At 46.3% G+C, this 16,782-nt stretch overlaps 1 protein-coding gene across 2 annotated transcripts in view; it reads left to right on the top strand.

Moving 5' to 3' along the window:
* Nle (notchless protein homolog 1) overlaps positions 1-16,782 on the top strand; it is a 58,850-nt gene that overhangs the window by 31,215 nt on the left and 10,853 nt on the right. For both annotated transcript variants that reach the window (XM_084599645.1, XM_084599646.1), the window contains 2 exons: positions 1,196-1,442; positions 2,167-2,326. In XM_084599645.1, the coding sequence (XP_084455771.1) occupies positions 1,196-1,442; positions 2,167-2,326 (407 nt within the window). The remainder of the gene's footprint in view (positions 1-1,195; positions 1,443-2,166; positions 2,327-16,782) is intronic.

Here is a 16,782-nt window from a genome sequence, read left to right as displayed (position 1 = left end):
CATTAACGAAAGAAACAGTTCCAAAATACTTTTTGTATGCATACATATCCATGAAGCAAATTCTTATGCAAGAAATCCATAGAGTGGTCACACTTCCAACACTTATATCCTCACCCAGGATGCCCGATCTGTAAAAACGAAGATGTCGAGGCCGACATCCACCACTTGCTGTTGGACTGCCCAGCACTCAAACCAACACGGAAAAAAAAAAAAATCCATAGAGTTGGTTTTTTGGTCTTTGTGAGTGTTCGAGTCAAGTTTAAAACCTTTGCTGGGAGTCTAATTTACAATCAATTTTTTAAAAAGTGCTCCTGGTAGCCGCTTGCAATTGATTAGGGCCCCACTCACGTGCTTCCTTCCTGATGACACGATCGAGGCTTGCTGAATGCGCCCACTCGTCAGATGCTCCTAAGTGACATGAGCAGGACAGGGCATGATCGGATGGCATTGCGGCTTGTTTTTTATTTTTTATATATATATATATATATATATATATATTTTCATTTCATCTTGCGTGACGGCATTATTTTCGATCACCAGTATATTCAGTGCTAATGAACGGCTAGCTTAAAAATGTTTGCGTTGCTAGAGGACTGATGGGATACCTATTGCTTGTGTGCATTTCCTAGTTTTAGTAAACAGCTCTTCATGGGCCCTTTAATACTGATTAATATTTAGTGCTAATATCAACAGCATCATTGCAGTTATTGCACCTTTCTGTAGGAAGGCTGCTGTAGCTACTAATACAAGTTATGAGTGATGCCCATAATCTTGTAGCATAAGGATAAGCATGCAAAAGAAGAGAGAACAGGGCGAAAAAGTACTTACTGTCAATTGACCAGATTTTATTAGAAGCACGCAAGACATGCAAAAAGTTTGACAGTTTGAAATAAAGTCTGGTCAGTCGATAGTAAGCACTCCGTATCGCCCTTTTTTCTTGTGTGTATTTGTCCATGTGGTGCTGCAGCATTATGGATTCATATCAGCTTGCTCTCTTTGAAATTGCTGGGCAAGATTCAGTACATCACTGTTACGTGCAACTTCTTGTTGCCAGCAGGGACGTTGCTGATTGCTGGTATATTCATCTGCACTGATCGTAATTTTGATGTCCTATACTGAAGCGAACTCATCCATGTAAAGGTCCCTGATGTGCTGCAATGCTCTCAATCCTCATTTGCCTTTTTCTACCACATAGAGGAGCTTCAGCGGCGAGCCAAGCAGCGCTACGACGAGGCCCGAGGCAGTGAGCCAGAGCGTCTAGCCTCTGGCTCTGATGACTTCACATTGGCCCTGTGGCTGCCAGAGACAAGCAAAAAGCCTGCAGCACACATGACAGGCCACCAGAGAGTGGTCAATGATGTTCGTTTCTCCCCGGACATGCGGCTTCTGGCCAGTGCATCTTTTGACAAGTCCCTCAAGCTTTGGGACGGCCGAACTGGAAAGTGAGTTGCCACTTCCTCCCTGCAGTGGCCTATTTGTGCTTGCCCTGTATAAATATTCAAATGTGGAGACACACACTTCAAGATCAGTGGGTAACCTCCAGGACAAATTAATGAGGTAAAGTATGACACTCTTACTGCAATCAGCATTTTTAAGTTTGTAGGTACACCAGTCTACAGCACATGTTCTCATGCCATTCAAATAATGTGGAACTTTAAGCTTTTGCTTCCTGCAAGCTAAACTTAAAGGTTTGCTTGCAATCTAAGCAGATTATTGAAATTGGTTTGGCTTGGTTTATGGGGTTTAACGTTAAGTCCCAAAGCGACTCAGGCTATGAGAGATGCCATAGTGAAGGGCTTAGAAAATCTCAACCACCTGGTGTTTTTTAATGTGCACTGACATCGCACAGCACACGGGCGCTTTGCTTTCATCGAAAAGTGGCCACCGCGGTCAAAATTTGATCCTGCATCCTTGGCCACTGCACCACCACAGTGGGGTTGATTATTAGAATTGTGTATGGCAGCAGCTGTTGCGCATTTTGATCTAGAAATCATAGACAGGGGTGAATTTTTCTTCAAGGTTGAAGATAGGTGTGTAGCTTTCCTTTCTTGTTTTGTGGCTGGCTGGAGCTCTATTGGTACAGCTATGGTGTTGTGTCACAGCTCAGCATTAGTCGCTCTCAATGTTTTCACAGTCATTGCGTGATGAGAACATTTTGTTGCCCAGGTTCTTGGCCGCATTGCGTGGGCACGTCGGCTGCGTTTACCAGCTTGCCTGGTCGGCCGATAGCCGGCTTGTGGTCAGCGGCAGCTCGGACTCTACACTCAAGCTGTGGGATGTATCTGCTGGGAAGTTGACTGGCGACCTTCCTGGACATTCGGACGAGGTACAGGCTGTTTGAAGCAGAAGAACAGATTTATTGCACCACACCCTGCATTTTATACACGGGAGTTCTGCATATAAAATGCAGGGTGTGGTGCAATAAATTTCAGTTGACAGTTGGCGCCAGTCCTGTTCATTTATGTGCCTTTTTGTCCCTGTTTCATTCGCACCGTTTTTCTGTTTCAACATGTCGATCCAACTAGCCCATACCAAAGGACTCTTGGTTCAGGCTGTGCTCGCCCCTCTTTCAAATTGGCTGTAGTAACTGCACATGTATGGGAAATCTGTTCCTTTGCTAATTGCATTTTCAGCAAATGAGAGCAGTAGGCACTTTCACTAGGTTGTGTGTGCACTAATAAGCAGTTTTATCTTGGAAAAATTCACTTGAGTGCATGGGCTCTATTGAATTGATACTGTCTGCACCACGCCGTGGTTTTAAGCTAACTCTGGTGAAAGTTTAAGATTCCAAAATGGCTGCTATGATTGCTTACTAGTGGTGTAAAACTATTAATAGTAGTGTTAAGCGGGGATCCAGACATTGGTAGCGGGCACTGGTAGCGAGCAAGACCGGAGCGGAGGTGGCTTAACTTGTAGCCAGCTGGTTCTCAAATCCACTTCCTCTTCCTCGGCGTTCTGCCCACTTAATCGGAACTTCTTTACACTCTAGCCCCCGCAGAAAAGAGGAGCCATCCTGGCGACTCAAGCAGACAAAAGGATAGCGGGATAGTAATAAGGCTTCAAACGGTCGATGTGAACAATCTCACGCCCACGGCGGCGAAGGTCAGTGGAAGGGGCTAGCGGTTCAACTAGGTAATTAACGGGAGATGTCTGTTGGAGCACTAGATAGGGTCCGTGGTACTTGGAAGTAAACTTGCTGGTCAGACCGGGTGGTGTCGATGGGACCCAGAGCCACACGTGAGCACCGGGAAAGAATTGGTGGACAGAGTGGCTGCTGTCGCTGTGCGCTTGTTTCTGGGCTTGCTCATCCGAAGTAAGCGAGCGAGCCAGTTTGCGACATTCTTCAGCATGCCTGGCAGTTGCTGAAAGCGATGTATACTCTGAGATATCAGGACGGTAGGGAAGGATGGTGTCGAGTGGAGACGAAGGGTCACGCCCGTATAGCAGAAAAAATGGCGAGAATCCGGTAGTTGCTTGAACGGCGGTGTTGTAGGCATAGGTTATAAATGGGAGAATCTTGTCCCAATCGGAGTGATCAGAGGCGATGTACTTGGACATCATGTCACCCAGTGTGCGATTGAAGCGCTCTTTAACGCCGTTGATTTGAGGGTGGTACGCGCTGGCTGTCCGTTGGATGGTCTGACATTCGAGTGGGAGCGCTTCTACAACCTCGGATAAGAAAGATTTTCCTCGATCACTTAGAAGTTCACGGGGGGCCCCGTGCCACAAAATGAAACGATGAAGAAGAATGCGATATTGGGTCCACTGGCATCCTGAGGTGCCGCTGTCTCCGCGTGGCGAGTAAGGTGATTGACAGCCACGATGATCCAACGATTCCTTGCAGGAGTGTACAGAAGAGGTCCATAAAAATTGATGCTAACACGATCGAATGGTCGGTATGGGCACGGAAGGTGCTGTAGTGGAGCTGGCTGATGGAGGGGAGGTGGCTTGCGATGCTGGCAATCGATGTACGAACGCACATACTTACTGACGAAGGTATACATACCGCGCCAGTAAAAGCGCCGTCGCAACCGTTCATAAGTGTTAAGGGGGGACACCCCTCTTAGAACATTTTTTCTTATTTATGGACCGCTTTGGATTAAACTCGCATCACTTCTGTATTTTGACATGCTGATTTAAAATATATAATTGTTTCTTTTGTAGAGTGCATAGTTTTAAAAATTTTGCCTAATTAATGTTCTTCATTTGGAGGGGAGAATTACTAAACACACAAGGGCATGATGAAAATGAGCCTGCATAAATTATCTAGAAATATCACAGAGTGCAGCTAACCAAGAATGGAGGTGCTAGATTAATTTGAACTTGTGTTACAGTACATCAAACTTTTCTGTGGAAAAGCTTGATTTGACACCCATTATAAATAATTAGTTTTGTAAATGTTGCCTCATCATAATTGCATATATTTCAGTCTTACTGCACTCTTCAAGAAAGTATCTTTGCAGCAATGAAAAAATGAAAGCAATAGCACAAATAGTTCAAGAGATATCGCTCCTCCAAAATTGCAGCAGCCTCAAAAATGCTCTTTCGAGAAAACAAGGAAAAACATGTCAGAACATGTAGATTTAAATTAAGGCAAGGTTTGACATATCAGTATGATCAGAAATGGTTGGAAAGTAAAGTAAAAATTAATGTTTTATACCAATTTGAGCCAAAGTTACACCATAAAAAAAAAAAAAAAAAGACTCAAAGGAAAGGTCTATTTTGGTGCCAGACAATCTTTTCAGGAAATCTTCCCGTATGGTTATTACATTTACCTTGGTGTCGAAAGATACATGAGGTTAGGTTTAAAGAAAATAACTAGCGAGAGCAGGGCCAAAAATATTGGCCTGCTGACTCTCCAAAATTTAATTTTAAGAAATAGGCGAAAAACGTTTTGGGTATATGTTTGAATTACCAAGGCTAACAGTAACTCGATGAAATGGGTTATGACTGGTTTCTGGTGTGAATGCACGATTTCCGATCAAGATAATTGTCCCTGCAACTCAAAAGCAAATTTATTTCGAGAAAGTTTGCGATTCCGCATGCCGCGCGTGACGCCGTTTCGCAATCACCGCTGCCGCCGCGCCGCTAACTTTTCTGAGTGCTCGATCTGTCCCGCCCATGAAAACTGCTTAGGTATCACTTTTTCAACTGCATCGTCATGATTACGATGCTCGCATGCGGCAGGAATTGAGGAAATCGTTCGCTCTCCTGTCTGTCGCGCACCATCGGCTACGCCTTTATTGGCCCATCGCGGAGCATCGGCGCTCCGTTGCTGATAGCTGATAACAGGATGCGGCGTTGCCGTGTCACTGGCGCGCCTCTTATTTCTACCTTTCTTCGATTTCTGGGCCAGAATGACGCTCGAACCAAAATTTTCCCCGTTTTACGCCGTGGCCGTGATGGGATGTCGCTAAGCCAGTAGGCCTACTGGCGCCAGGCCAGCAGTCGACGCGGGTAGCCAACCAAAAGTGGTCATTTGTGTCACATGCTTTCAGAGCCCAATAGCAGCGCATGCTTCGTGCAAATTTGTCCCTTTGTTTTCCGCTTCGGGTGTTTGCTCACGGGCGCCAATTGTGACATGGGAATAGCCTGAATCACGATCTTTCGAACGAGACCAAAATGATGCCTGTGGAGTGCGTATTTCTTGATCTGCGCTCGATCAAAACTTCGCATGATTTGATCTCAATTTAAAGGACCAAACGTTCAGATTCGCATGTTTGGAACACTAACGTGCGAATTAGGCGGTATTTTTCAACCAATATTTGCAGATAGTTGCGGAAACATCTCAGGATTGCAAAAATAAAGAAATTAAAAATCCGATTTTTAGACCGATTTTCAGCCGCAAAGAGCCGTGTCCCCCCTTAAATAATCTCATATGGCCACACTGTGGATCATTGTGGTAAGATGCGTAGATATCACTACGGAGGTGGCGACGTACGACGAGCAGCCACTTACGGCCATCTGCCATATAGTTGCGTTGATAGAGAAGACGGTCACAAAGGGCGAAATGCTGCGCTTGACGACGAAGGGCGCGGGGAGCCGGTGAAGGTGACGAGTTCATAAGAAGATCGATTAGTGATGTTAGCCACGGATCCTTGCACTGTTCTGATGGCATGTCGTCGATGGACAAGGAAGACAAGGCGGAGCTGGAGGCAGGGGACAATGGAGCGTCAGGCGGCACTGGCGAGAGAGATAAAGCGTCTGCGTCGGAGTGCTCGTGCCCTGTACGATGGATGACTCGGATATCATACTCTTGTAGTCTAAGCGGCCGGTGGGGTCTTTTAGTGAAGACAACCAACACAAAGCGTGGTGGTCCGTAACAACATCGAATGGACGCCCATGCAAGTATGTCTGAAATTTCTGAAGCGCCCAAACAATTGCCAGGCATTCCTTTTCTGTCACCGAGTAGTTGGTCTCGGCATTGGTCAGCGTTCAACTTGCATACGCCACAACGTATTCATCAACACCGGGTTTTCGTTGGGCAAGAACAGCGGCAAGACCAGCGTCGCTATCATCGGTGTGCACTTCGGTAGGAGCAGCCGGGTCAAAATGGCGCAATACGGGGGGTGAGGTAAGTATCGTGCGCAATTTCATAAAAGCAGTATCGCAAGCCGGTGACCAGGCAGAAAGATCTTTGTGAGCGCTGAGAATTCGCGTCAGAGGGGCAATGATGGTCGCAAAGTTCCGAACGAAACACCTACAATAGAAGCATAAGCCTATAAAGCTACGTAGTTGCTTGATAGATGTTGGCTTCGGGAACTCAGCGACAGTGCGGAGTTTAGATGGATCAGGAAGGATGCCATCCTTGGACACTGAATGCCCTAAAATAGTGAGTTGGCGAGTGGCGAAATGGCACTTTTTCAGATTGAGGTGCAGACCGGCATCGCTAAGGCATTGCAAGACAGTTTCAAGGCGAGTTAGGTGGGTCGCGAAGTCGGATGAAAATACGATGATGTTGCAAGTAGCAGAGACATGCATACCACTTCAGACCGCGGAGAATATTGTCTATCATGTGTTCAAAGGTGGTGGGCGCATTACACAGGCCAAACGGCATGACGTTGAACTCATAGAGCCTGTCGGGAGTGACAAAAGCTGTCTTGGGGCGATCGTCTTCAGCCATTGGAACTTGCCAGTAGCCAGATCGTAAATCGATTGAAGAGAAAAATTCCTCTCCATGCAAAGTACCCAGCGCATCGTCTATGCGTGGTAGTGGATAGACGTCCTTTCGTGTGATCGCATTAAGGTGGCGGTAGTCCATACAGAATCAAATAGACCCGTCTTTCTTCTGGACTAAAATGACCGGGGACGCCCAAGGGCTACTAGAAGGCTGAATGACACCTGTACTGAGCATCTCATCGACTTGCTCATCAATAATGCGGCACTCTGAGGCTGATACACGATAAGGACGTTGGTATTGTGGAGCATACGTACCAGTATAGATTTGGTGGGCAACAGTTGATGTCCGACCCAGGGATGGCTGCTGGATGTCAAAGAAAGCTCGGAATCGGGTCAGCAAGTCGAAGAGCTTGGCGCGTTGATTTGGAGCGAGAGCACTGTCGATGGCTTTGTCAAAGGTAGCAAGAGGCGATGAAGGAGACGAGGAACGAGGTGGGCTGAGGGCACTTACGCTGTTGGAGATTGTGTCGGCACCGGTGGAGAGAAGCGGTGGGACGGTAACAAAATTTTCTGATCGAACAGGCTCGGCATACCCAAGGCACTCGCCACGTTGCTACGTGAGTGGATAGAACGAATCGTTACTAATGTCTAGCTCGGTGCAGCTGCTTCGTACACTAAGGACGGCGCAGGGCAGGAGAAGACAGTGTCGCAAGACGAAAAGGGGAGATGGGGTGAAGAGCACTGTACAGCCATGAAGAGAGGCACAGTTTATAAGCACAATCGCAGCAGATGAAGGTGGGATATCAGTAGCATCCGCAGCGTGGCACTTGGCTTCCCCAAGAACGTTAGCGGCGGTCGGTGTGGTGCACAGCGGAGAAAGCTCTACTTCGGCACGAGCGCAATGAATTATGGCGCGATTGCGATACAAGAAGTCCCACCCTAAAATAATGTCATGAAAGCAGTCACGAAGAATGATAAAATTGGTGACTTAGAGAACGTCCTGAATAATGATTCGAGCTGTGCAGGTACCGATCTGTTAGATGTGCTGAGCAGTGGCGGTGTGCAAAGAAACCCCAGAATACGGCAGAACAACTTTTCTTATTAGCAAGCGGCACAGTTTAACGTCAATAACCGACACAGCAGCACCAATATCTACAAGCGCAAGAGTACAAACACTTTCAATAGTAACTTCGATTAGATTGTTCGGTGGCGAAGCAAGACTTTCACTGTTCGACGAAAGCGCAGTTTTTGCTTGCGGAACTGCGTCTAGTGGTTTTCCGGCATTGGCGAGGTAGAACGACGACGCATCGGCGATGGAGAGCGACGGCGCGGAGAGGTTGAGCGGTTGTCATGTGAGAAGTGGTCAAAGTGGGACGAGGGCTGAGGAGGCACATGGAGAGGGGACGGCGGATACACGTAGGTGACCGGGCTCTGATGAAAAGCGTACAGGGCCGGGCGACGGCGGCACAGGCGTGCAACATGGCCAGGAAGACCACATGCAAAGCAAATCGGGCGGTTGTCAGATGTGCGCCGAGGGCGTAGAATAGGTGGCACATGGCGCTGAGTGAAAAATGCCCGCTGAGGCGAACCGTACGATGGAAAAGGTGTAGGAAGGGGTGGTCTTGCGGCAACCTCAGCATAAAACAGTGGAGTGGGTCCGGGCGTCGGGACAGCGTCAGCATGAGTGAGCAACTTGTTCCTGAATAACCTGGCGTATGTTCGGAGCCAGGTGTGAGCTGGATTGCGGAACGTTTGAAATTAGTGATAATTGCCGGGCAACTTCTTCCCGTACGAAGTCTGATTTCTTGGATAAGTGTGGAGCTGACAGTGCTATCAGACATAGCCGCGATCGTGCCTTCAGGTTGTCGAGGGACGATGCGTTGGCGACGAAGGTCGTCGTAGCTTTGACACATCGTGACAACTTCACTTACAGTGCGAGGCTCTTTGGCCATGAGAATGTTGAATGCGCCTTCATGGATGACCCTCATGATCTGGCGAATGTTCTCGGCTTCAGTGATCGATGTATTTACACGATGGCTCAAATCTAAACGTCTTCGGTGTAGCTAGTGAAGGTTTCTCCTGTCTGCTGCATCTGCTCGCTCAAACGGTGTTCGGCGCGAAGCTTGCGGATCGCAGGGCGACCGAAGACATCCACAAATAGAGATTTGAACGAGGCCCAAGTTGGAATGTCAGCCTCGTGATTTGTGAACCACAACTTTGCGACTTGTGTAAGGTAGAAGATCACGTTAAGCTTCAGGATGTCATCCCACTTATTGTGGGTGCTTACATGTTCATACGATGAAAGCCAGTCCTCTATGTCCTGATCATCGGTACCGCTGAAGACCGGCAGGTCCCGCTGTTGAAGCACCCCGGAGCATGGAATAGAAGGGGCCGAGGGAGTGGGGCCGGTGGTGTTGGTGCTGGATTCAGTCATTGAGGTCGGAATTCAGCGGCTGCGGAGCTCCAGTGCGAGGAAACTGAAGATAAATCCCGCGACCTCCACCAAGTGTTAAGCGGGGATCCAGACTTTGGTAGCGGGCACTGGTAGCGAGCAAGACCGGAGCAGAGGTGGCTTAACTTGTAGCCAGCTAGTTCTCAAATTCGCTTCCTCTTCCTCGGCATTCTGCCCATTTAATCGAAACTTCTTCTTTAAGTACTATTTATAGTTGCATGATTATTAGCAGTGTTCAAATGTTTAAATTTCAAATCGAAAACTGATGATTTGCAATTTCCGAATATTTGAAAATTACCGAAAATTCACCACAGTTTCCCCGCACTGCGCGTTTCACCGCAATGCTTCAGTGCATGAGTTGTGCAGTGAAGCGTTCTCAAAATGTCACAGAGGGCCTTCCCGAGAGTGTGCGCACAGCAAAGCACTGGACGAAAGCAGGGAAAAAACATCTCACTTCATGACGGACAGTAATATATGTGCGCAAAAAGACGAGACAAAGAGGAGAAGTGGACAACGACGCTTCCTCCTCTTTGTCTCGTCTTTTTGCGCACGTATATTACTGTCCATCATGGTTCACCAACTCGCCCAAACAGCCGTTCTTCTACAGTTCATCTCACTTCAGTTTCATCTCAGATGCAGATATCTGTTGTACAGGTGTTCATTGTACAAAGTTTTTTAACGCATCGGATAACTCGACTACCAAGTCATCTCCGATGGTGCGACCACATCCCAGCACCGCCGGGCGCTCCCAGAAATTGTGCACGTTGTGCACCTGAAGTTCTGTTACGCGTGCTGAAGGTCGTAGATGTTTTAATTTCTAATGTTTTTGTTTACCTTTACCTCTCTATTTTAAAAGCACCGAGGCAATGCCATCTTTAACTGTTTCGTTACCGCAAGAAAATGGCCATTTTTCATAGGTCTCGGAAGATATCTTTTTGTCAGTACAAATACTGCAGCACATGTTGCTGCATACAAAATTGCACATAATGGAAGGCTTTTTCCTAAAACGTTAGTTACAAAGCAAAAACTTTATTGGTGAACACACAAAAAATCAGAAAATTGCCATTTTTATGGCGAGTTGATAAAAATAAGATAGAAAATGCAAGATATATAGAGGTGCATTATTAACTAACAAAGAAAACTTAGAATATACAATTTGAAGCTGAATGATCCAGGAACGTTGTGTAAAAAATGATCTATACAGCGCTGTTCTTGAGCTACTTAAAAAAAACTGCAGGTGGAAACAGCCTCATTTCTTGTGCCATGCGGTGAAGCAGTTCATGGTTTTCGTGAGGCACCAAAACAAAACTGCTGCAAACTGGCTGTAAAGGCCAGGTATACATGGTGGACATGCGGCGGACCTCCAGGAATGCATTTTCGTGGAATAAAACCACCCGGACTCAGATTCAAAGCCCACTAGTGAATAGCTGGCACCATTTTCGAGCAATTATTACCACTCAACAGCGTTGGATACCAAAGCTGACAATACGATTCAATATTTGACTTGCTGGAAGTCTTTTGATCACAAAAATTTGATGTTAATTCTGCGTTACCACGAGTGGCAGGATTTTCTTTTCAAGTGTGGCAGCCACGTCCCCTTTTGCAACAACATATGCATTCAGTTCCGTTCAGTCGTGTCCGACTCTTCGTGACCCTATGGACCATGTCACGCCACGCTTTCCGGTCTCTCACTATTTTCCTAACATCACATAACTTCCTCTGCAGTGCCTCGAGGATGCCATCTAACCATCGCGTTCGCTGCCTACCCCTTCTCCGGTGACCCTCAACCTTTCCCAACATCAAATCTTTCTCCAACGACTCCTCTCTTCTCATCAGATGACCAAAGTAGCTGAGCTTTAACTTTAGAATTTGACCCTCCAATGAGCAGTCAGGGTTTATGGTCGACAATATCGACTGATTTGATCTTCTGGCAGTCCAAGGAACTCTTAAGAGTCTTCGCCAGCACCACAATTCAAACGCGTCAATTCTTCGGCGGTCAGCCTTTTTCACAGTCCAACTCTCGCATCCATACATCACAACTGGAAAGACCATAGCACGGGTTATACGGATCTTGGTTGGCAGACTAATGTCTCTGCTCTTTACTAGGCGGTCAAGGCTAACCATTGCTCTCTTTCCCAGAAGCAGGCGTCTCCTAATTTCATGGCTGCAGTCTCCTTTCGAGGTAATCTTGGAGACCAAGAAGAGAAAATCTGTCACAGCTTCCACTTCTTGTCCATTGATGCTCCAGGACTTGATAGGGCAAGATGCCATGATCTTTGTCTTTTTAATGTTCAGTTTAAGCCCAAACTTCTCACTCTCTTCTTGTACGCCCATCAGAAGTCTCTTGAGTTCCACTTCACTTTCTGCCATTAAAGTGGTATCATCTGCATATCTAAGGTTGTTGATACGTATGATAACATATGCATATTAGTTGTCAAAGAGGTCCATCAAAAATCAGAATGCCACCGGAACGGGAAAATTTAAACTGGTTCTACAAGTACAGTGCTTAAACTAACCACTTGTGGTGCTTGGCACACGAGAAATGATTCCAACATGCCGAAACCAGCGATTTAAGCCCTCGATCACCGGTGATCGATTTTATTTGTTGATGCTAGTTATCGTGAGATGCGGCTTTATCATTTTCTTTGTCGCTCCAGATGGGCCGAGATGTACGTCGAATGGCTCCAGCCACTCGCGTCATTTCCACAGTGTTCTAGGTTGTGCTAGTCAGTTTTGCGTCTTTAGCTAAATGCTTCTGCATCGACTTTAAATTGAGTGCTGACGGGTGCAATGGGCATTCGTGCTTCTACGACCGAAGAGCATGATTGCTGCTTTCGATGCCACCATGTTACTTTATTCTTTTCTGGGCGCAAGTCGACCCGATAAAGAGTTTCTTTCAGTGCATCGCTAGCCTCTTCCTTTTTCGCCTACGGCATTGTCACTACCACAGAACAGTATAAAATACTGTGGTGCAAGCGGTTTTTGGCACTTTTTGCAGGCAATAATTTGAGCTTTCAGTTAATTTGGACGTATTGCGCGCATTAAACAGCGACTGGTGTGAAAGAAGTGAAAGGGACTGTGTGGTTTGAAGAGGAGGCTGGCGTGTCTGTCATAACCAAGAAATGAGGTTAATCTGAGTGGTCTTCAGAGAAGTTTAGTTATGCACATTTCAATACTGGCACAGCATATGCAATTTCCGGAAATTTGCTTTCACTACTGGATAGTCTCTGTTCCTTGCCAGCATTGCCACCGATTTATTACACTGTGCACCAAGCACCTTTCTTTTGTTTTTATATAGGGTGTGGCAATAGACTCACAAACTATTTGGTGCATAGGTGCTGTCAGCATTAAAAAAAAACAACAACAAAACAAAACGCCAGTAGATGCAAACACAAGAGCATTAGCTTCTGGAAAAGACTTACTGGTGCGGACAAACATAAAGGGCATGATATTCTTGTTGACAAACAATGCGTCTTCGTTTCCTATAGACAAGCGTCATGTTTGTGAACAAAGGTGGCGCTACGATCGGGAGCGACATGGGGTGTAAGCAAAAACGCAGCGTGCCTACACTGCGCTATGCGACGCTGCCTTCGAAACCAGTTCTCGCGTACGAATATTCTGAAGCGTAGGCGCCGCTTGTGCGTAGAAATAGTTTGGGTAATGCCTGGCAAGTAGTTCAGCACTTTATCAGCCTATTACTTCTGGAAGTATCTGGCGAAGAGCGCTGCATTGCCCTCTTTCTTCATGGCCTCAGCAGCGTGCAGCTACTCTGGGCGACTGTATATATACGTATATATATATATATTGACTGATTAAGTTACAGTCAAACCTCGTTATAACGAGGTCTCATTTTGCGCGGAAATTCGTTCGTTATATCCGATATTCGAAGTACACACAAATTCCTGCAAAAAAAAAAAATTCTGTTCATAAACCCAAGTAAAGGCTACCCTAAAATGGAAAGCACAGAGCTGAAAAAAAAGCATTTTTTTTCTTTAAAGCATGGTATAAGCACACGAAACCTTACCTTTCATTTTGCACTGCCAAGCAAAAATGAGCACACAAATCGGGATTTAGGCCACGCAGAACTGATTTATTTAAAAAATGACGTAATCTTCATTTGGCGGCACTTCACACTATTCGATAGAATAAATTTCTCAACGAAATCGACACTGTGCAGCGCTTTCCCAATGTCAGCTGATTTGGCCACAGGTAGGTTCTCAAGGTACCTTCTCAATTTCCTCGCCATATCGGCGGCCTCGGTGCTGCTGAGAGCTCGCTCTTCGCCTTCTTCTTCACTCTCATCGCTGCTCGTAGCATCATCTGTAGGAAGCAGCTGATCGACAATTTCTTGGTCGGTCAATTCCCGCGCCACAGCCAAGTTGTCATCGGCAGCAATAAAGTCCTCGATAGGGCTCAGTCTCACTGGTGGATGGGGCTAGGCCAGCATCAACAAAGCAATTTCTTATTGTCGACTGTGCCACTTCGTTCCATGCACCGTACAGCATGTCCAGCGTAGTTTTGAGGTTTATGGCTGTTGATATGCCCCTGTCTATGTCAAATATGAGCTGCGTAACCAATCGCTTTCGGTAGCAGCATTTTAGTGAGCAAATGATGCCCCTGTGTAATGGTTGCAGCACTGTGGTCGTTTGGCGGCAAAAAACCTAGGCGGACCGCTTCAAGTGGTACAGACACCTTATGGGCAGAGCAGTTGTCCAATATAAGGAGCACTTTCCTGCGCTGCTCTGCCATGTCTTTGTCGAAGGCCTTCAGCCATACTTCAAAGAGTGACGACGTCATCCATGCCTTTTTGTTCGAGCGATAGTCCGCTTGGACATTCCGGGCGTTGCGCAGGCACCTGGGGCGAGCAGATTTACCAATAACAGTTAGCCGTCTTTTATCTCACCCATCCATGTTGACACAAACAACAACAGTGACGCAATCTTTGCTTTTCTTGCCTCCTCGGCACAGTTCGTTCTTCGCTACGAGTGACCTTTCCGGGAGCAGCTTAAAAAAAAGCACAGTCTCGTCCACGTTGTAGACATCGCGCATCTCGTAGCCATCCAGTTGCATGCGGAAGCTTTCTGCCCACTTCTCGCAGTTTTCTACATCGACGGCTGCTTCTTCGCCCGACAAGGTGTGGCAAACAATCTGGTGGCGGTCTTTAAATCGCTGCAGCCAGCCACTGCTTGCATAGAAGTCATCGTGGCCTAAGACGCAAGCGAGACTTCTTGCCTTCATTTGAAGCACGGCACCAGACAAAGGCAGGTTGCGCGCTCTAACGTCCTTGAACCACGCAAACAAGGCATCTTCAACATCCTGGTGGTGACAATACCTGACACGCTTCCTGTCGTTCTTCACGGCGCCTGCAGAGTGCACGTTTTCTATCTTCCGCCTTGTGCTCAGTATGGTTTACAGAGTGCTTGGCGCAACGCCGAAGTCTGCGGCAATCTCTTTCTTCTTGCGCCCGCTGCTGACCGCCCTGAATATTTTTATCTTTGTTTCAAGAGAAACTGCTTTGTGTTTCGGCGCCGCCATGCTGTAAGACGACGGCGCGACCTCGAGGAAAATGAGCACACGCGCGGGTCGGCAAAAAGTAGGGGCAGGGCACGCGGGCGGTGGTTCGATCACGTGCAGGTCACATGCCAGGCAGCCGTTGATGCTAGATTCACTCGCGGTCCCTAGATGGCATAGCGTGCGAAAGCGCGGGTGATTCAAACACATTTTAGGTGGAGGCGACGCGGGCGGTGGTTCGATCACGTGCCGGTCACATGCCAGGCAGCCATTGATGCTAGATTCATTCGCGGTCCCTAGATGGCGTGGCGTGCGAAAGCGCGGGTGATTCAAACACATTTTAGGTGGAGGCGATTGATAAAACCGAAATTTAGCGTTTTGAAAAAAATTATTTTTTTGCTTCTTTGCGGATTTTGAGTTGTGTGAATACGAAATATGCTTCGTTATAACCGATTTAGCATCAAATTTTCAGTTTTTCATTTCGTTATACAGATAGAACTCCCATAGAAATAAAGCACAGCCAACCAAACTTTGCTTTTACTTCGTTATAGCCGATAATTCGCTGTATCCGTGTTCGTTATAACGAGGTTCGAATGTAAATGAAAATTAGAAAGATTGATGTATATGAAAAACTAATAGCCAAAATTGTTTAACTCCCGTGCCTATTGCTAGCGCATGCTAGGACGACGACGAATGAATGACTGGAAGTTTTTTTTTTTTCATATCGGGTGGGGGTAAGGGAATAATCTTTTGATATTTTTTCTGCTGCTCCAAGCACCTTCACTCTTAATTGAAAGTATTACTAATAGCTATAGTGAACTAGAAATCATATTTCTAGCTCAGTGTACTGGCAACTTAAGTCAGAATTTCACTGAATAAAAACTGAATCTTTATGTTCTTTTAACCTGCTCGATCCTGCTTTTTATCCTGCTCGATAAAAAGACGTTTGACACCTGTTTCATCATACAGACCTAGCCACAGTCATTCACAGGTTAATATATACGTGAAGGCCCGTAAGAATGTTCTCATTTTGTTCTCTTTGCTCTTTAGGAGAGGTGCATGAGCGCAAATGCACCGTTCTGCATGATCGTTTACAGAGAAATCTGCACAATTTGCTAAGCGTTTTTAATATTCTTGGAAACAGTTTATTCAAAATCGCGTCATCTTATTGTCCTTATTTTGCACCCTTATAGCCGACTCTACTTTGAGACATTAAACTCCATGTGTGTCATAAATGCCATACTTAATATATTCTGTTTAATCAGAGTTGTACGTCAATATTTAATTCATTCGTCAAAATCTTAGTGACCTTCAAAAAGAAAGTTGAGTAATCTGAGAAATAACGCTGCGTGACTGCCCGGATCGTAACGACGTTTACTCGCTTTCTAGGGCCAGTGGTGAAGAGTCACTCGTTGAAACTCGCGAAAGTGATATCAGAGAAAAGCTGCTTCACAAGTTCGGACCTGTTTCGGCAATATCGCGCTGGAGTCATCACTCAAAGTAACATTAGTTACTTTCGCAGCAGCTTTTGTGTCCTTTTCTGCACGAACATATGCACGGGCACAGGTGAATGGATCTCGCAGCACTGTTCTTATGACTTGATATAGTATGTACAACAAAACGTGCACGAGCTGCAGGTGTTTGTTATTGCGCTATTCGTGGCGTGGCCAAAAAGCAGTCTTGACAATTAAGAGTTGCAA

Source organism: Amblyomma maculatum, chromosome 3 (genome assembly GCF_055883805.1).
Source record: "Amblyomma maculatum isolate TAMU_Amacu chromosome 3, ASM5588380v1, whole genome shotgun sequence".
Classification (NCBI taxonomy): Eukaryota; Metazoa; Arthropoda; class Arachnida; order Ixodida; family Ixodidae; genus Amblyomma; species Amblyomma maculatum.
This window is presented reverse-complemented; position numbering and strand designations above follow the sequence as displayed.